At 42.5% G+C, this 20,859-nt stretch overlaps 4 protein-coding genes across 4 annotated transcripts in view; 1 reads left to right on the top strand and 3 right to left on the bottom strand.

The window, feature by feature from the left end:
- Nucleotides 1-1,646: 1,646 nt before the first annotated feature.
- LOC115026796 (high choriolytic enzyme 1-like) lies at nt 1,647-2,450 on the bottom strand. The gene has a single exon (XM_029459767.1). It carries the CDS (start codon nt 2,448-2,450, stop codon nt 1,647-1,649), a length of 804 nt encoding a protein of 267 aa, XP_029315627.1.
- A 3,445-nt stretch (nt 2,451-5,895) lies between these two features.
- Nucleotides 5,896-6,696, bottom strand: LOC115026787 (high choriolytic enzyme 1-like). Its single transcript, XM_029459757.1, has one exon. The coding sequence runs from the start codon at nt 6,694-6,696 to the stop codon at nt 5,896-5,898; it is 801 nt and encodes a 266-aa protein (XP_029315617.1).
- A 3,445-nt stretch (nt 6,697-10,141) lies between these two features.
- On the bottom strand, nt 10,142-10,939 carry LOC115026318 (high choriolytic enzyme 2-like). The gene has a single exon (XM_029459102.1). It carries the CDS (start codon nt 10,937-10,939, stop codon nt 10,142-10,144), a length of 798 nt encoding a protein of 265 aa, XP_029314962.1.
- Nucleotides 10,940-20,093: 9,154 nt separating this feature from the next.
- Nucleotides 20,094-20,859, top strand: part of LOC115026309 (solute carrier organic anion transporter family member 3A1-like) — a 30,999-nt gene continuing 30,233 nt past the window's right edge. The window contains exon 1 of the mRNA XM_029459090.1: nt 20,094-20,252. Coding sequence (XP_029314950.1) covers nt 20,094-20,252 — 159 coding nt within the window. The remainder of the gene's footprint in view (nt 20,253-20,859) is intronic.

Below are 20,859 nucleotides of genomic sequence, written 5' to 3'. Positions count from 1 at the left end.
TTCACCCATTCATCCATCCATTGAGCAAAAAACACCTATCCACCCCCTACCTACTTGCTCTTGCCTTTCCTTATACTACGATAGCCTACCTGACTTCCTCCTTCGCTTCTGTTATAATTATTATGGCCACTAGAGGTCTACATCGTCCTGTATTTGTATCGGTGATCAAACATATGAATATATGATAACGGCCTTCTGACCTACTAGAAGGTGTAGCAGGCACGTTTTAACCCATATCTATGAGGCTGCTGACATTGTCATACCTAAAGCCACGGTGCTGACATGGCTTACAAATCCAGAAGTTCATATAACGTCCCTTAATGCTGTTCTCGAGGTAGTTACAGGGACCTCAAAGAGTCTTCTAACCAACTGGATGAAAAAGTAAATGTCTGTTTGTTGCAAGTAAAAAGATCACTGGGTGTTTTTCAAACATAGCGCTGTGGCTCAAATATATTGGTTATACATGAGAGGCACACACTGGCGCTAACGTTCAGTGAGGTTCGTCCTCAATAACTTATTTCAGTTTTCAACATATTAGTTTGGTGCAGAATAAAGCATGATTGATGTTACACTGGTGTTTTTTTTACCTCACGATAGAATACTGAAGCCTGAACCCTGTGTGACTTAACAGTAGACTGAAAAATGATAAACTGAAGTAAGGGACCATCTCAAAAGAGCATGCATAATTGCCAAGGGACCTATTCAGATTTTGTCGATAGCTTCCTGTTTTTTTAATAAACACTTCAAACCAACTTTATTGTCATCATAGTTACAGTATCAGAAATGGCAGTGTTCCTTTTCCCCAGTTAAATAATGTATTTATAGCCTATATTCAATTAAACTATCAGACATATAACAAAAAAATCTAGAGTTAGACATCAATACAAAGCAGAGTTTATTAGAAGACCTTGTTAATGTACCCTAGATACGCTACTTTAGCAGAGGGTCCTGTTTGTACATTGATCTAAGATTTCATAAACAATTTGGCTGGTGAGTTGTTTTCATTCATTACAGATGTTTTAAAAGCTTGTGTTTAAAACTGATTTAAGCTACAGATCTCCTGGGATTATTACAGCCCACTACGTTCATTAAGAATCATTTACCTGTTAATAATATCTAAGAGCTGGTTCACTATCGGTTATATTGTATACATGTATACATAGTATTGCATTCCAGTATTTATTGCAGATGTGAAAACTCAATTTCAATGCTAACACGTCTCATGTCATTTACGATACTATTTTGAACATTATTTGTTTTGCTTTTTGTATAACATTATTCTTGTATTGTCGTCCTGAGTGCATTTTTTAGGAAGAGATTTGTACTGCCCACATTTTACACAAATATTCATCATTGAGCAATCCCATTGGTCAGTGTCTACACGTTGGTGCTAAGGTGTGTATGTGTGAATTTCTTTTTGAAGGAACACAAATGAGGAAAAGTAACTAGACAACAAACCGTCATTTTTCATTACCTTTATTACAGATAATTTAGGCGTGTGGAGAGTCATATGTTCCGTTGTATGATCATTTGACAGAAAGTGAAATATTTGGTGTTGATTCCATAGGTAACAGTAGCTTTTGATTAATAACAGAAAAAAAGAAACAGAAAAGTGGAATTGATTGCATTTAGCTTCAGTAATGTAATTAACAGCTGTAGAGCGCGTTGATCCTCCTGACATCCAAGGAGGACATTCCCGTTCTCTGGCCGATCTGGACGTTGGGGTTGGGGATGGGGGTGATGGAGTCCCTTCCCTGCTGGATGGAGAAGGCTGTTCTTCCATAGTGCATGATGGAGGAGTAGTCGTAGGGAGTGTTCAGGTTGTTGGTGGAATGCTTTTTGAAGTTGTAGGCCATCTGCGGGTTGATGTTTTGCCAGTTGATCCTGACGTAGCTGTCGCGGTCGCTCCTGGTCTGTTCATGATGGAAGCCCAGAGCGTGGAGGGTCTCGTGCTGGATGACGCCGTGGTAGATGCAGCCCTGCCTGTTGAGAGAGAGCACCTGTTTGCCTCCCGTCCTGCCCATAGCGGAGAAACACCCGCCTCTGTTCTCGATGCTGATGTAGTCGTTCTGGTTCTGACGGGGCACGAAGCGGATGCAGGATCTGCTCTGGAAGGAATTCAGGGCGTTGATGATCTTCTGATTCTCCGATCTGGTGAACTGACTGCTCACGGTGAAGGGGATCGTCACCATCCTGTTGGAGGCTTTCTTCCACAGGCACTTCTGAGACCAGCACGTCATGGCGTTTCTGGTTGTGGGAACCATCAGGTCTCCTTCCAGCAGGAGCTCATCGGTGTTGTTGTTGGAGGTCAGAATCCTGGTGGTGATGTCGACGGTGTCTGTGACTTCTTCTTCTTCTTCTTCTTCTTCTGTGTTTCCTTCCTCCTGGAGAGGAAGTGCCTGCGAGAGGCCGAGCAGGAGCAGCAGCAGGAGGCTGGCAGAGGGAGTCATCTTCAGGGTCGGTCTGGAGGCTGTGGAGCTGCTGTGGAGAGACTCTTTGAAACGTGATGTTGGACTCAGTTCAGTCCAGGGTCTTTATAGTCTCCTCTACAGGTGTGTCTGCAGGAGGATTATGGGTTGGGGTCTAAACTTCTAGGCCTGAGTAAACCTCTGAAGGGAGGACTCCAAGGACACACCTGCTTTTTAAACATGGTTTTTCATCTCTGGTCATTATATGGATGGACACAGCTTCATGTTGGATTTGTTGAGTTAAACAAATTATATGGTCTTCAGCCAATAAGACCTCACATTAGAGTCTCTTTGTCAAAACAACCTTAATTCAAGCAGAGTAACGTCCCTTTTAAACTTCCTGTTGATATCTTATTCCATACAATTGGATTGCTTGTATAATTAAAATGTGTCGATTTAAACAACTACAAATACATTATTCGGATAGGAACAGATAATGGGCTCCAAACGCATATGAACAGCATCTGAATATTTGAAATAATATTAGCTCCCCCCATAAACGTAACACCACTTCTTCTCAGGATCATTACTCAGTAAAATCCAAAACACACAGACATCATACTTACACTGCTACAATCAAAATAATTACCCTTTTATAGTGGTGGCAGGATATCTGATGTCAAGTGAGCATGAGTTTAGAATAATAGAATAAAGAAGTTCCTCATACCTTCAGCTCTTGTCTTATGTTTGACATGTCTGCAATCATAGCTTAACATGTTAGCATTATAACATTTGCTAATTAGCAAAAAGCATAAAGTCAAGCTGAGGCAGATGGGAATGTCATTAGTTTTTGAGGTCATGGGCTATAAAACATATAAGACTACGTTATAAGACTTATCAAAACTTCGGTCTGATGGTGGTGTAGATGAAAAGTCAGAGCACCATGAAATTGATTACAATTCATCGTGAGGGAGACATGAATGTGTGTTTCAAATTTCATGGCAATACATCCAATAGGTGTTAAGAAATGTTCCTCAAAACCATAGATTTCAACCTCATGATGGCTCTAGAGCACGGGTCTTCAACGTTTTTCAGGCCAAGGACTCCCAAGCTGATGGAGAGATGGAGCAGGGACCCCCTACTATATATATTGTATAACATTGTGTTTTATATTAATCTGGGCCTAGTGCCATCTATAAACATAGCTACCCTGTTATTGTGCATTCAATACTAAGCTATTCAATTAATACTAAATGTGTGTATTGCTAACTGAAAGATAACTGCTTCTGCCTTCATTTATCTGTTCACTACAATATGTTGGATTCATGTCCATGTGTATTTAAAGACATTTAAATTTGTTGAAAAAAAATGTGTTTGAAAAATAAATAGCCTAATCAACCAAAGAATTCCGCGACCCCCCTGCAGTACCTCGGTGAACCCCCTAGGTGTTGCGGACCCCCTGTAGAAGAACTCTACTCTAGAGGAAAGGTCTGGGGATCAACAAAGTCAGTAGGATTCATCTTCTTGGGACCATAAATGTCTTACGACTACCATTCTAGTGCTTCAGATGGGGCAAAATGGGAAAACTGCACCTACCCAAACATTGCAAAAGTGAAGGTGAACCTTCAAAGTTGCAGTTGTAAACACCTGATTAACGTTGTGATTTAAAACAAAACAACTTGGTTTATGTTTACACAGAAAAATACTTGGTTAAATTTAGGAAAGGATCATGGTATGTGTTAAAATAAGTATGTTTGTTACGTGTTGCATAACTTAAAATAAGCCAGCGTGTTGAGTTCTGGTTTCAAACAGGATATGGAGAGCAGGCAGTCTTGTGTTTATTCACCCATTCATCCATCCATTGAGCAAAAAACACCTATCCACCCCCTACCTACTTGCTCTTGCCTTTCCTTATACTACGATAGCCTACCTGACTTCCTCCTTCGCTTCTGTTATAATTATTATGGCCACTAGAGGTCTACATCGTCCTGTATTTGTATCGGTGATCAAACATATGAATATATGATAACGGCCTTCTGACCTACTAGAAGGTGTAGCAGGCACGTTTTAACCCATATCTATGAGGCTGCTGACATTGTCATACCTAAAGCCACGGTGCTGACATGGCTTACAAATCCAGAAGTTCATATAACGTCCCTTAATGCTGTTCTCGAGGTAGTTACAGGGACCTCAAAGAGTCTTCTAACCAACTGGATGAAAAAGTAAATGTCTGTTTGTTGCAAGTAAAAAGATCACTGGGTGTTTTTCAAACATAGCGCTGTGGCTCAAATATATTGGTTATACATGAGAGGCACACACTGGCGCTAACGTTCAGTGAGGTTCGTCCTCAATAACTTATTTCAGTTTTCAACATATTAGTTTGGTGCAGAATAAAGCATGATTGATGTTACACTGGTGTTTTTTTTACCTCACGATAGAATACTGAAGCCTGAACCCTGTGTGACTTAACAGTAGACTGAAAAATGATAAACTGAAGTAAGGGACCATCTCAAAAGAGCATGCATAATTGCCAAGGGACCTATTCAGATTTTGTCGATAGCTTCCTGTTTTTTTAATAAACACTTCAAACCAACTTTATTGTCATCATAGTTACAGTATCAGAAATGGCAGTGTTCCTTTTCCCCAGTTAAATAATGTATTTATAGCCTATATTCAATTAAACTATCAGACATATAACAAAAAAATCTAGAGTTAGACATCAATACAAAGCAGAGTTTATTAGAAGACCTTGTTAATGTACCCTAGATACGCTACTTTAGCAGAGGGTCCTGTTTGTACATTGATCTAAGATTTCATAAACAATTTGGCTGGTGAGTTGTTTTCATTCATTACAGATGTTTTAAAAGCTTGTGTTTAAAACTGATTTAAGCTACAGATCTCCTGGGATTATTACAGCCCACTACGTTCATTAAGAATCATTTACCTGTTAATAATATCTAAGAGCTGGTTCACTATCGGTTATATTGTATACATGTATACATAGTATTGCATTCCAGTATTTATTGCAGATGTGAAAACTCAATTTCAATGCTAACACGTCTCATGTCATTTACGATACTATTTTGAACATTATTTGTTTTGCTTTTTGTATAACATTATTCTTGTATTGTCGTCCTGAGTGCATTTTTTAGGAAGAGATTTGTACTGCCCACATTTTACACAAATATTCATCATTGAGCAATCCCATTGGTCAGTGTCTACACGTTGGTGCTAAGGTGTGTATGTGTGAATTTCTTTTTGAAGGAACACAAATGAGGAAAAGCAACTAGACAACAAACCGTCATTTTTCATTACCTTTATTACAGATAATTTAGGCGTGTGGAGAGTCATATGTTCCGTTGTATGATCATTTGACAGAAAGTGAAATATTTGGTGTTGATTCCATAGGTAACAGTAGCTTTTGATTAATAACAGAAAAAAAGAAACAGAAAAGTGGAATTGATTGCATTTAGCTTCAGTAATGTAATTAACAGCTGTAGAGCGCGTTGATCCTCCTGACATCCAAGGAGGACATTCCCGTTCTCTGGCCGATCTGGACGTTGGGGTTGGGGATGGGGGTGATGGAGTCCCTTCCCTGCTGGATGGAGAAGGCTGTTCTTCCATAGTGCATGATGGAGGAGTAGTCGTAGGGAGTGTTCAGGTTGTTGGTGGAATGCTTTTTGAAGTTGTAGGCCATCTGCGGGTTGATGTTTTGCCAGTTGATCCTGACGTAGCTGTCGCGGTCGCTCCTGGTCTGTTCATGATGGAAGCCCAGAGCGTGGAGGGTCTCGTGCTGGATGACGCCGTGGTAGATGCAGCCCTGCCTGTTGAGAGAGAGCACCTGTTTGCCTCCCGTCCTGCCCATAGCGGAGAAACACCCGCCTCTGTTCTCGATGCTGATGTAGTCGTTCTGGTTCTGACGGGGCACGAAGCGGATGCAGGATCTGCTCTGGAAGGAATTCAGGGCGTTGATGATCTTCTGATTCTCCGATCTGGTGAACTGACTGCTCACGGTGAAGGGGATCGTCACCATCCTGTTGGAGGCTTTCTTCCACAGGCACTTCTGAGACCAGCACGTCATGGCGTTTCTGGTTGTGGGAACCATCAGGTCTCCTTCCAGCAGGAGCTCATCGGTGTTGTTGTTGGAGGTCAGAATCCTGGTGGTGATGTCGACGGTGTCTGTGACTTCTTCTTCTTCTTCTTCTTCTGTGTTTCCTTCCTCCTGGAGAGGAAGTGCCTGCGAGAGGCCGAGCAGGAGCAGCAGCAGGAGGCTGGCAGAGGGAGTCATCTTCAGGGTCGGTCTGGAGGCTGTGGAGCTGCTGTGGAGAGACTCTTTGAAACGTGATGTTGGACTCAGTTCAGTCCAGGGTCTTTATAGTCTCCTCTACAGGTGTGTCTGCAGGAGGATTATGGGTTGGGGTCTAAACTTCTAGGCCTGAGTAAACCTCTGAAGGGAGGACTCCAAGGACACACCTGCTTTTTAAACATGGTTTGTCATCTCTGGTCATTATATGGATGGACACAGCTTCATGTTGGATTTGTTGAGTTAAACAAATTATATGGTCTTCAGCCAATAAGACCTCACATTAGAGTCTCTTTGTCAAAACAACCTTAATTCAAGCAGAGTAACGTCCCTTTTAAACTTCCTGTTGATATCTTATTCCATACAATTGGATTGCTTGTATAATTAAAATGTGTCGATTTAAACAACTACAAATACATTATTCGGATAGGAACAGATAATGGGCTCCAAACGCATATGAACAGCATCTGAATATTTGAAATAATATTAGCTCCCCCCATAAACGTAACACCACTTCTTCTCAGGATCATTACTCAGTAAAATCCAAAACACACAGACATCATACTTACACTGCTACAATCAAAATAATTACCCTTTTATAGTGGTGGCAGGATATCTGATGTCAAGTGAGCATGAGTTTAGAATAATAGAATAAAGAAGTTCCTCATACCTTCAGCTCTTGTCTTATGTTTGACATGTCTGCAATCATAGCTTAACATGTTAGCATTATAACATTTGCTAATTAGCAAAAAGCATAAAGTCAAGCTGAGGCAGATGGGAATGTCATTAGTTTTTGAGGTCATGGGCTATAAAACATATAAGACTACGTTATAAGACTTATCAAAACTTCGGTCTGATGGTGGTGTAGATGAAAAGTCAGAGCACCATGAAATTGATTACAATTCATCGTGAGGGAGACATGAATGTGTGTTTCAAATTTCATGGCAATACATCCAATAGGTGTTAAGAAATGTTCCTCAAAACCATAGATTTCAACCTCATGATGGCTCTAGAGCACGGGTCTTCAACGTTTTTCAGGCCAAGGACTCCCAAGCTGATGGAGAGATGGAGCAGGGACCCCCTACTATATATATTGTATAACATTGTGTTTTATATTAATCTGGGCCTAGTGCCATCTATAAACATAGCTACCCTGTTATTGTGCATTCAATACTAAGCTATTCAATTAATACTAAATGTGTGTATTGCTAACTGAAAGATAACTGCTTCTGCCTTCATTTATCTGTTCACTACAATATGTTGGATTCATGTCCATGTGTATTTAAAGACATTTAAATTTGTTGAAAAAAAATGTGTTTGAAAAATAAATAGCCTAATCAACCAAAGAATTCCGCGACCCCCCTGCAGTACCTCGGTGAACCCCCTAGGTGTTGCGGACCCCCTGTAGAAGAACTCTACTCTAGAGGAAAGGTCTGGGGATCAACAAAGTCAGTAGGATTCATCTTCTTGGGACCATAAATGTCTTACGACTACCATTCTAGTGCTTCAGATGGGGCAAAATGGGAAAACTGCACCTACCCAAACATTGCAAAAGTGAAGGTGAACCTTCAAAGTTGCAGTTGTAAACACCTGATTAACGTTGTGATTTAAAACAAAACAACTTGGTTTATGTTTACACAGAAAAATACTTGGTTAAATTTAGGAAAGGATCATGGTATGTGTTAAAATAAGTATGTTTGTTACGTGTTGCATAACTTAAAATAAGCCAGCGTGTTGAGTTCTGGTTTCAAACAGGATATGGAGAGCAGGCAGTCTTGTGTTTATTCACCCATTCATCCATCCATTGAGCAAAAAACACCTATCCACCCCCTACCTACTTGCTCTTGCCTTTCCTTATACTACGATAGCCTACCTGACTTCCTCCTTCGCTTCTGTTATAATTATTATGGCCACTAGAGGTCTACATCGTCCTGTATTTGTATCGGTGATCAAACATATGAATATATGATAACGGCCTTCTGACCTACTAGAAGGTGTAGCAGGCACGTTTTAACCCATATCTATGAGGCTGCTGACATTGTCATACCTAAAGCCACGGTGCTGACATGGCTTACAAATCCAGAAGTTCATATAACGTCCCTTAATGCTGTTCTCGAGGTATTTACAGGGACCTCAAAGAGTCTTCTAACCAACTGGATGAAAAAGTAAATGTCTGTTTGTTGCAAGTAAAAAGATCACTGGGTGTTTTTCAAACATAGCGCTGTGGCTCAAATATATTGGTTATACATGAGAGGCACACACTGGCGCTAACGTTCAGTGAGGTTCGTCCTCAATAACTTATTTCAGTTTTCAACATATTAGTTTGGTGCAGAATAAAGCATGATTGATGTTACACTGGTGTTTTTTTTACCTCACGATAGAATACTGAAGCCTGAACCCTGTGTGACTTAACAGTAGACTGAAAAATGATAAACTGAAGTAAGGGACCATCTCAAAAGAGCATGCATAATTGCCAAGGGACCTATTCAGATTTTGTCGATAGCTTCCTGTTTTTTTAATAAACACTTCAAACCAACTTTATTGTCATCATAGTTACAGTATCAGAAATGGCAGTGTTCCTTTTCCCCAGTTAAATAATGTATTTATAGCCTATATTCAATTAAACTATCAGACATATAACAAAAAAATCTAGAGTTAGACATCAATACAAAGCAGAGTTTATTAGAAGACCTTGTTAATGTACCCTAGATACGCTACTTTAGCAGAGGGTCCTGTTTGTACATTGATCTAAGATTTCATAAACAATTTGGCTGGTGAGTTGTTTTCATTCATTACAGATGTTTTAAAAGCTTGTGTTTAAAACTGATTTAAGCTACAGATCTCCTGGGATTATTACAGCCCACTACGTTCATTAAGAATCATTTACCTGTTAATAATATCTAAGAGCTGGTTCACTATCGGTTATATTGTATACATGTATACATAGTATTGCATTCCAGTATTTATTGCAGATGTGAAAACTCAATTTCAATGCTAACACGTCTCATGTCATTTACGATACTATTTTGAACATTATTTGTTTTGCTTTTTGTATAACATTATTCTTGTATTGTCGTCCTGAGTGCATTTTTTAGGAAGAGATTTGTACTGCCCACATTTTACACAAATATTCATCATTGAGCAATCCCATTGGTCAGTGTCTACACGTTGGTGCTAAGGTGTGGATGTGTGAATTTCTTTTTGAAGGAACACAAATGAGGAAAAGTAACTAGACAACAAACCGTCATTTTTCATTACCTTTATTACAGATAATTTAGGCGTGTGGAGAGTCATATGTTCCGTTGTATGATCATTTGACAGAAAGTGAAATATTTGGTGTTGATTCCATAGGTAACAGTAGCTTTTGATTAATAACAGAAAAAAAGAAACAGAAAAGTGGAATTGATTGCATTTAGCTTCAGTAATGTAATTAACAGCTGTAGAGCGCGTTGATCCTCCTGACATCCAAGGAGGACATTCCCGTTCTCTGGCCGATCTGGACGTTGGGGTTGGGGATGGGGGTGATGGAGTCCCTTCCCTGCTGGATGGAGAAGGCTGTTCTTCCATAGTGCATGATGGAGGAGTAGTCGTAGGGAGTGTTCAGATTGTTGGTGGAATGCTTTTTGAAGTTGTAGGCCATCTGCGGGTTGATGTTTTGCCAGTTGATCCTGACGTAGCTGTCGCGGTCGCTCCTGGTCTGTTCATGGTGGAAGCCCAGAGCGTGGAGGGTCTCGTGCTGGATGACGCCGTGGTAGATGCAGCCCTGCCTGTTGAGAGAGAGCACCTGTTTGCCTCCCGTCCTGCCCATAGCGGAGAAACACCCGCCTCTGTTCTCGATGCTGATGTAGTCGTTCTGGTTCTGACGGGGCACGAAGCGGATGCAGGATCTGCTCTGGAAGGAATTCAGGGCGTTGATGATCTTCTGATTCTCCGATCTGGTGAACTGACTGCTCACGGTGAAGGGGATCGTCACCATCCTGTTGGAGGCTTTCTTCCACAGGCACTTCTGAGACCAGCACTTCATGGCGTTTCTGGTTGTGGGAACCATCAGGTCTCCTTCCAGCAGGAGCTCATCGGTGTTGTTGTTGGAGGTCAGAATCCTGGTGGTGATGTCGACGGTGTCTGTGACTTCTTCTTCTTCTTCTTCTGTGTTTCCTTCCTCCTGGAGAGGAAGTGCCTGCGAGAGGCCGAGCAGGAGCAGCAGCAGGAGGCTGGCAGAGGGAGTCATCTTCAGGGTCGGTCTGGAGGCTGTGGAGCTGCTGTGGAGAGACTCTTTGAAACGTGATGTTGGACTCAGTTCAGTCCAGGGTCTTTATAGTCTCCTCTACAGGTGTGTCTGCAGGAGGATTATGGGTTGGGGTCTAAACTTCTAGGCCTGAGTAAACCTCTGAAGGGAGGACTCCAAGGACACACCTGCTTTTTAAACATGGTTTGTCATCTCTGGTCATTATATGGATGGACACAGCTTCACGCCTAACCCTAACCCTATTTGTTGAGTTAAACACATTAAATGGTCACTACATGGGACATATTCAACTAAACATCTCATATTGCATTCAACCATTAAGAATGCAAATCACCCATGTTAATCTAACTTTAGAGCAACATTTTATATATCTATTTATGACTCTTAAGAATAGAATTTTAATGATTAAATTGTTTACTCATTGCCTGTATTCAATCAAACCATGAAAAATTCAATAAAAAGACTAAGAGCCTAAAGCTTTGAAATTAGCTCTGCAAAGCTTTCCTTAGGCATAGCAGTCCAAGCATTGCTGAAATACTAACATTGATATGATGATGTTTAACAGGTATAATATTCTCACGTACACCATCTTAGTTTAGTGTGTTACCATGCTAACATTTGTTAAATTATCACTTAACACAAAGTACAGCTGAGGCTGATGGGACTGTTATTAGTTTTGCAGATATTTGGTCATAAAGCAAAAATATTGAACAAACTTTGGTCCTAGATTAAAATAAAATAAAAACCTAGGTCCTAGATTTTTCTTTAAATCTCGGGATAACCAAAGTGATTACAATTAATCCTGAGGCGAACATAAATATCTGGACCAAATTTAAACTTCAATCCAATAATCAAAAACGTAAAAATGTTAACGCCATGGTGGCGCTGATTGTGCCTTTAATATATATTTATCACTTACCTATTTAGAACTGAAATAATCAATCAAATATTCAATAGTGAAATGATTATTCTGAAAAGAATCCACAAACAATTTAATTGTAGTTTAATTAATTTTTCAAACAAATGTATCAAAGTTTTCAGCCTCTTTGGTTGGAAAAAACAAGCAACTTTGGGATTAAGGAAAATTGGTATTTTCTTTAGTATATTCTGGTTTTTAATTAAAATATCAATGTTACTTGGGAACCTCTCTGGGAACCATCACCTTATCGTGGTGGAGAGGTTTGTGTGTCCCTATGAACCTGAGAGCTGTGTTGTCTGGAGCCTAGTGCTCCTGGTAGGGTCTCCCAAGGCAAATTGGTCTCAGGCGAGGGGCCAGACTAAGAATGGTTCAAAAACGACTTCATGAAAGAAAGGGAAAGGAAAGGAGAGACCCTGCCCGGAGGAAGCCCGGGGCCCCCGTCTGGAGCCAGGCCCAGAGGGAGGGCCCGACAGCGAGCGCCTGGTGGCCGGGTTTGCCACGGAGCCCGGTCGGGCACAGCCCGAAGAAGCTACGTGGTGCCTCCCATCCATCCATCCTGTGGGCCCACCACTCATGGGAAAAACCGCTGGGGTCGGGTGCGCTGTCACATGGGTGGCAGTGATGGTCAGGGACCTCGACGGACCAGACCCGGGCAGCAGAGGCTGGCTCTGGGGACGTGGAACGTCACCTCTCTGTGGGGGAAGGAGCCGGAACTAGTGCGGGAGGTGGATCGCTACCAGTTGGATCTGGTGGGGCTTACCTCCACGCACAGTCTTGGCTCTGGAACCGTACTCCTGGATAGGGGTTGGACTCTATTCTTCTCCGGAGTTGCCCAAGGTGTGAGGCCTCGGGCCGGGGTGGGGATACTCACTAGCCCCCGGCTGAGCGCCGCCACGTTGGAGTTTATCCCGGTGGACGAGAGGGTCGCCTCCCTACGCCTTCGGGTTATGGGGGGGAAAACTCTGACTGTTGTTTGTGCCTATGCCCCAAACCACAGTTCTGAGTATTCGGCCTTCTTGGAGACCCTGAATGGAGCCCTGCAGGTGGCTCCAGTAGGGGACTCCGTAGTCATGCTGGGAGACTTCAACGCACACGTGGGAAACGATGGAGACACCTGGAGAGGCGTGATTGGGAGGAAGGGCCTCCCTGATCTAAACCCGAACGGTCGTTTGTTGTTGGACTTCTGTGCTAGTCATGGAATGGCCATAACAAACACCATGTTCGAACATAAGGATGCTCATAAGTGCACATGGTACCAGAGCACCCTAGGCCAAAGGTCAATGATCGATTTCGTAATCGTATCATCTGATCTGAGGCCGCATGTTTTGGACACTCGGGTGAAGAGAGGGGCGGAGCTGTCGACTGATCACCATCTGGTGGTGAGTTGGATCAAGGGGTGGGGGAAGACTCTGGACAGACCTGGTAAACCCAAACGGGTAGTGCGGGTGAACTGGGAACGTCTGGAGGAAGCCCCTGTCCTGGGGATCTTTAACTCACACCTCCGGCGGAGCTTTTCAGCCATCCCTGTGGAGGTTGGGGGCATTGAACCTGAGTGGGCGATGTTCAAAACCTCTATTGCTGAAGCTGCGGTGATGAGCTGTGGTCTCAAGGTCTTAGGTGCCTCAAGGGGCGGTAACCCTCGAACACCGTGGTGGACCCCGGTGGTCAGGGAAGCCGTCCGACTGAAGAAGGAGTCCTTCCGGGTTATGTTATCCGGGAGGACTCCGGAAACAGTTGCAGGGTATCGAAGGACTAGAAGGGCGGCAGCTTCTGCCGTGTCAGAGGCAAAGCAGCGGGTGTGGGAGAAGTTCGGAGAAGCTATGGAGAAGGACTTTCGGTCGGCACCAAGGTGCTTCTGGAAAACCATCCGGCACCTCAGGAGGGGGAAGCGAGGAACCATCCAAGCTGTGTACAGCAAGGGTGGGACCCTGCTGACTTCAACTGAGAAGGTTATCGGCCGCTGGAAGGAGCACTTTGAGGAACTCCTGAATCCGACTAACACGCCCTCTATGGTTGAGGCAGAGCTGGAAGCTGATGGGGGATCATCGTCAATTTCCCTGATGGAAGTCACTGAGGTAGTCAAACAACTCCACAGTGGCAAAGCCGCAGGGGTTGATGAGATCCGTCCAGAAATGCTGAAGGCTTTGGGTGTTGAGGGGCTGTCTTGGTTGACACGCCTCGTCAACATTGCGTGGAAGTCTGGGACAGTGCCTAGGGGTTGGCAGACCGGGGTGGTGGTTCCCCTATTTAAAAAGGGGGACCAGAGAGTGTGTGCCAACTACAGGGGTATCACACTTCTCAGCCTCCCTGGTAAAGTCTACTCCAAGGTACTGGAAAGGAGGGTTCGGCCGGTAGTCGAACCTCTGATTGAAGAGGAACAATGCGGATTCCGTCCTGGTCGTGGAACAACAGACCAACTCTTTACTCTTGCAAGGATCCTGGAGGGGGCCTGGGAGTACGCCCATCCGGTCTACATGTGTTTTGTGGATCTGGAGAAGGCGTATGACCGGGTCCCCCGGGTGATACTGTGGGAGGTGCTGCGGGAGTATGGGGTGAGGGGGTCACTTTTGAGGGCCATCCAATCCCTGTACGCCCAAAGCGAGAGTTGTGTCCGGATACTCGGCAGTAAGTCGGACTCGTTTCCCGTGAATGTTGGCCTCCGCCAGGGCTGCGCTTTATCACCAATCCTGTACGTGATTTTCATGGATAGGATATCGAGGCGTAGTCGTGGAGGAGAGGGGTTGCAGTTCGGTGACCTGAGGATCTCATCGCTGCTCTTTGCAGATGATGTGGTCCTTATGGCATCATCGGTCTGTGACCTTCAACACTCACTGGATCGGTTCGCAGCCGAGTGTGCAGCGGTTGGGATGAGGATCAGCACCTCCAAATCTGAGGCCATGGCTCTCAGCAGGAAACCGGTGGATTGCCTACTCCGGGTAGGGAATGAGCCATTACCCCAAGTGAAGGAGTTCAAGTACCTCGGGGTCTTGTTCGCGAGTGAGGGGACAATGGCGCGAGAGATTGGCCGGAGAATCGGCGCAGCGGGGGCGGTATTACAGTCACTTTACCGCACCGTTGTGACGAAAAGAGAGCTGAGCCAGAAGGCAAAGCTCTCAATATACCGGTCGATCTTCGTTCCTACCCTCACCTATGGTCATGAAGGCTGGGTCATGACCGAAAGAACGAGATCACGGGTACAAGCGGCCGAAATGGGTTTTCTCAGACGGGTGGCTGGCGTCTCCCTTAGAGATAGGGTGAGAAGCTCAGCCATCCATGAGAGACTCGGAGTAGAGCCGCTGCTCCTTTACGTTGAAAGGAGCCAGTTGAGGTGGTTCGGGCATCTAGTAAGGATGCCACCTGGGCGCCTCCCTAGGGAGGTGTTCCAGGCACGTCCAGCTGGGAGGAGACCCCGGGGAAGACCCAGGACTCGGTGGAGAGATTATATCTCCTCACTGGCCTGGGAACACCTCGGGATCCCCCAGTCGGAGCTGGAGGATGTGGCCCGGAGAAGGGAAGATTGGGGTTCCTTACTGGAGCTGCTGCCCCCGCGACCCGATCCCGGATAAGCGGTAGACGATGGATGGATGGATGGATGGATGGATGTTACTTGGGCCTTTAATTATTTAATTTTTTTTGACATGTTACATTACATTAAAAAAACTTTGTATGTGAGGTCTGAACTATATTTTAAGGCTATTATCGTTTTCATTTATTAGAGATATTGCAATAACTTGTGCGCACTATGGTTAAAATAACAGCTTTTGGCTACGGATCTCTTGGGAGTTGTTTTACAACCCACTGCTCTCATAGACAATCATGTAGCTGTTTAAAACATCTCATGTATACTGGTTCAGTATACATATTTTGTAGTAAATGTCAAATCTATCTCATAGAATATTACCTCACTGAAGTCATTTTAATGATGCTTTTAATCTTTGAAATGTCCAGAGAGGTCAAGCGAAGAAAGTCGCTTTATCACCTACATGTCAGCCAAGAGTCAGAAGGTCACACTCAGAGACACAACATCTGTCTACACCATGTTCTACAGCTCACAGAGTTCTGATGTACCCAACAACGTATTACTGACTATGTACTTTGCATTTATTTTTCTAGTTATACTGAAATAAGACCATCAGAGAAGTGATAGCAAATCTGCTTTTTGGGTAAATTACTTTTACTTTACATGAATATCTTTTTTTTCACATTGTAGAATGTATTACAGATGTGAATATTTCACTTCTCATGTGTTTTACATTTTATGACTCTTTTTCTTTGGATCACTTACATTTTTACCTCCACTAAGGAAGTTATGTTTACGGTTTAGTTTGTTTGTCTGTTTCTAAACAGGATTACGGACAAAATACTGACCAGATTTTCATGAAACTTGGCGAAAGGGTGAAACAAGGAAGAACATGGGCCAAGGAAGAACTAATCAAAATTTGGAGTCAGTCCAAATCACGGGGCGGACGTATTATTGTTCACTTTTGTTGTAGTACATAGTGTGATAAGACATTTGGTCAAGCAACCTTCTAGCTATTACCATTTCGGGGATAATTTTAACATAATACACAAATATTATTTCTGTAGTACTCCATGGTGTAATTTCCTCATTACTTTGGACAACTGGAAAAATGCATATATTTTCAGTCCAGCTTCTATATGGTTTTTCAGAGGTTCCTGGAGTCATTGCAGATATTTAACAATCACAGAAAAGATACATAATATACACAATACATCATATTGCATATGGTATTTTTGTAGGCTTTATATAAACTCTGACATCATTTGCATTTGTGTTCCGGTAATTTATTTGTTTGTTTCAGGATAAACGCATGACTGCATTCTTCTTTCTGTGGACCTTGTGATTAAGAGGCATCCTAAAATAATGTCTTCAGTTGGCTTGCACTGCATCAGCAGGCATTGTGGTTGATCTTAAATCACCCCGAGTACTCTGAGTGACTCCATGAGAAATGGACGCTCTTCCTGCTGAGTCCACAGTTTGCCTGATAGATTGTGCTGCTTCAGATGCTATTGAATTGGTCCTGATAGAGCATCTGAATGGTCTGAGGAATATCGTAAGCCAAAAGCTGCGGGGTGAGTGGTAAGTGACCTTGGCACTCAGCGCTCTCTTATTTCACGGTTTATGATGGAGGAATTTTTGCCCTGTGTTTTTCTTTTTATTACTGTCTCTGTGGCACTCTGTCCTGCCACTCTGCTGTCACTTTTAATTTCTTCTGCATGGCAAACTTGACTGTGCATGAACGCCATCATTCTAATCCCTGATACAAACCAGACAAACGCTTATATACAGTATATATTTAGTTAAAAAAGGAAAAGAAAAGACATTTTATACTATAGGACTCAAAACTTAAATCGTAACCAGTCTATAGGATATTACATATGGTAACATAAAACCAAAGATCATAGTACATCAGATAGAGGTATTACAGACGGGAGCCCTTTTGGAGGTGCAGTTGGTCTAACTCTAAATCAACCATCAAATCCACATTTTCAGGAGGCATTAACTTTAAATAGCATAATGAAGTGTTACATTATCCGCGTGACTGGTAGCTGGATAGCTTGCACTGCACCAGCAATTCCAGTCCTGGCAATTTATTTTTTGACGAAGCACTATCAATGCATTTACTGGACAAGAGCATCATGGCAGTTGTAAACTTTTGGCATGCATGGTTATAGAGGGCACATTTTTAGCTCTCATAACAGCTTTTAAGTATGTTGTACATGGTGTTGATGATAAACATCCACTGCAGCTCTCTCTAATGTCATGTCAGTGTGACTTTCTTTCCATTGGACCCAACCAGGACATGACGTGAAAGTGACAGGGAGTGAAAATAGAAACAGGTTTAAATGTTGAACCATGAAAATGTCATTCAAGATATTTAGGATATTTGAAAATGAAATTCTTTAAAGCAATCAGAAATATTGTAATTAAAAGAAAACTTCAACATTTAGTATATGCAGAGACTAACGCACATCCCTTTCATTTTGGTTCAGATATATTGCACATACAGTATTTGAATAGTTTGAATAGTATTTGAACAATTTTCTTTTATTATATATGTATCTTTCTTGATTTTTGCAATACTTACATTTATTTATTTTCTCTTACTATATTTATGTTATGCACCATTATCATAATTATCATAAAGTGTGAAGTTATTTTTTGCACTAAGATCCTTTTTCATATCATTATCATAATATGAACTGTTACTGTTACTGTACTATTCAATGTGCTTCTACAAATTTGTATGTGAAAACTTACTGATTCTGATTCTAATAATAAAGCCATAATAGGCACTAACAGTTTTAATAACAGGGGAATACCATGGTAACACAACAGAGCAGTAATACAGCAGTAGTACCACCCATCTGCCTGATTTTTCTCTTTCCGGCGAATCTTCTTGGTCATACTGAAAACGCGCTCTACTGTCAGCAAATCAGGTCTCGTCTTACTTCCAGACATCATATCCTTGGTGACTGAGCATCTTCATCAACATCCCTGAGCGTCACAGTAACTTCCCGCTCTACATTCACACTATAAAGCTGCCTCATGCAACCTCAGTCCACTACTCCTGGCAGCTCTTTTAGAGAAGCTCTGCGGTTCAGTGTCTCACTGCACCTCACTAGACATTGATGAAGAATTAGAGAGGACAGTGGTGACCTTTTCTTATGGTGAATTACATTATAATAAAAAAAAGAGGAAAAAGAAAACAGCAGAATTGTGCAGCAGGAGGCTGGAATAGTGTGAGTGTGAAAACATTAAGGGGAGACACTACAGGTGAATAGTGTTAACATTTTAATCTAATAGACATCACCATGAAACTTCTCCAGTTGATTACCTACATTGAGACAATTATTTTTTGCAAATGAGGCATTAACTTATTATATTTCCATACATTTCTGGAACAGAAATCTGATTATTAGATAATGACAGGTTCCCAATTCCTGTTTCATTTTGTTGTCATATTAAAGTCAAAGGATTTTACAGAGAGAATTTTAGATATCTCTTCTTCACTCCATGAATCAGAAAATACTATCAAAAGCCATGAAAAAAAAAACATTTGCCATCTTTTTAGGAATACAATGTTATATAAATCAGGCTCTGAATTATATATATAAACCCCTCGGTAAAACCTTAAATAATATCGAGAGGAATAAAACTGGAGAGTTTGGTGTTTGTAAGAGCTGCTAAAGTGGATATTTCTCACTCATTTTGAGGGAAAAAACGGCCATTAAAGATATGTATTGTAAAATTCAATACATTTTGCAAGACACTACAGGTGAATAGGGTAAACAAATATATATATATATATATATATATATATATATATATATATATATATATATATATATATATAAATATAATTAAAAATAATTCATTATGAATTCTAGATTCTAGATTTAATTACTGCTCTGATCTAAAGAAGTCATACAAAGATAATGTCGTATGTAGGTACACTTTTAAATGTAAACCCATCTCACAATCATATTGCTTTATTGTTACGGTATGAATCAATCTAAAGTAATATCAGAACGCAACATTTGTTATGCTGTGTCATTTTACACCCAGTTGATTTATCAGTGTGTTCTTATGGGGACCCTTCAGTGAGTGTTGTGATGAAATGTTGCATTTTATGTGGCGATGATTAAAGTCTGCTCAGGTAAAATGATGATGTGGGAAAACACGTTGACGGAGAGGGGGAGGAACAGAGACGGAGAGATTACACCTCCTTCGTTGTACTCTGGTCTATGGTTGGGAGGAGGGGCATCATAACTCCGATTGAAGGACGCAGGGCTGCGGTTCGGAACCGGGCTGAAAAACCAAAATCCAGTCGGTACCGGTCCTGGGTGGAGATGTAACTTCCCGGATGTGGGGAAGTAGCGTCCTGTAGTTCTACGTCGTGTATTAAGCCGTCATACATATACATGCGTAACCTACGTATTTAAATATGATGTAGCCGATACGCACTGGCTGGACAGGACAGGAGGTGAAGAGAAGAGAGGTCGCTGACGGACTGCGCGTAATGCTGAGTGGACAGCAGTATTTCTCGCTGTGTATTCTAGCCTAGACGGGCTATTGACAAGAGATTCACACTTGCTCTGCAGTGCAGCTCGTCATTGTAACCAGATGCTCTCCGCCGGACCGGACCCGTTCAGTTTCATGCCGTCCAAGCCGACCGGAGCCTGAGCCGAAGGATGCAGGTTAAAAACCAGATCTGCACCGAGCGGAGCAGCACCGACGACCCGGAGCAGGATGACAACAAGAAGAAGACCTCGTGTTTTTCCAACATTAAGATTTTCCTGGTGTCGGAATGTGCGCTCATGTTGGCACAGGGAACCGTGGGCGCCTATCTGGTGAGTTTCCACAGATCAGTGAGCTACCACGGACAAAGTGTTGGTGTGAGGGAACGTCGTATCTCTGTCAGTGTATCTCAGGTAACGTCGGGTTAACGCAGCGCCCTTCAAACCGGCACAGGCAGACAGACAGTGAGTAACGATGCGGCGCTTCCGCTAATAATCATATTATTCTGATCACATTAGAATAATCACATCCTCCAGCAGCCATGGGACCGCGGTGCTTTCACTGATTGATGACTTGCTGCGTATTATCCATCAGGCCTATGCACCATCTGCATGACACAAAGCGCGTCACAGCGGCCGTATAGGCTCCACGTTGTTGTTGGAGAATTTCTTATGCGTATATGGACGGTCTGTTGGAGAGCAGGTTACAAAACAGTGGTCAGGAGGTCCATCCAACCTGCCGGCTCTGCTACACTCTGCAGCCGTACGCCTCAGTAATGTAGGAGGCCTTTGACACTGGAGGATTTAGGCCTAGGAGATGACGTGATCACCACAACAGAAGCCACAATATCTTATATTGTGTTTTCAGAAAAGCTCCCCTTTCTTTGATATTTACTCTCACTGCATTCCCACTGACAGTTTGATTCAAATAATGTGCCAT

Source organism: Cottoperca gobio, chromosome 3 (assembly GCF_900634415.1).
Source record: "Cottoperca gobio chromosome 3, fCotGob3.1, whole genome shotgun sequence".
Taxonomy (NCBI): domain Eukaryota; kingdom Metazoa; phylum Chordata; class Actinopteri; order Perciformes; family Bovichtidae; genus Cottoperca; species Cottoperca gobio.
The sequence above is the reverse complement of the archived record's forward strand: the minus strand, read 5'-3'. Positions and strand labels throughout refer to the sequence as shown.

Excerpts from the sequence above, each read along its gene's own strand:
- LOC115026787 (XM_029459757.1), bottom strand. The coding sequence starts at position 6,696 with ATGACTCCCTCTGCCAGCCTCCTGCTGCTGCTCCTGCTCGGCCTCTCG.
- LOC115026318 (XM_029459102.1), bottom strand. The coding sequence starts at position 10,939 with ATGACTCCCTCTGCCAGCCTCCTGCTGCTGCTCCTGCTCGGCCTCTCG.
- LOC115026796 (XM_029459767.1), bottom strand. The coding sequence starts at position 2,450 with ATGACTCCCTCTGCCAGCCTCCTGCTGCTGCTCCTGCTCGGCCTCTCG.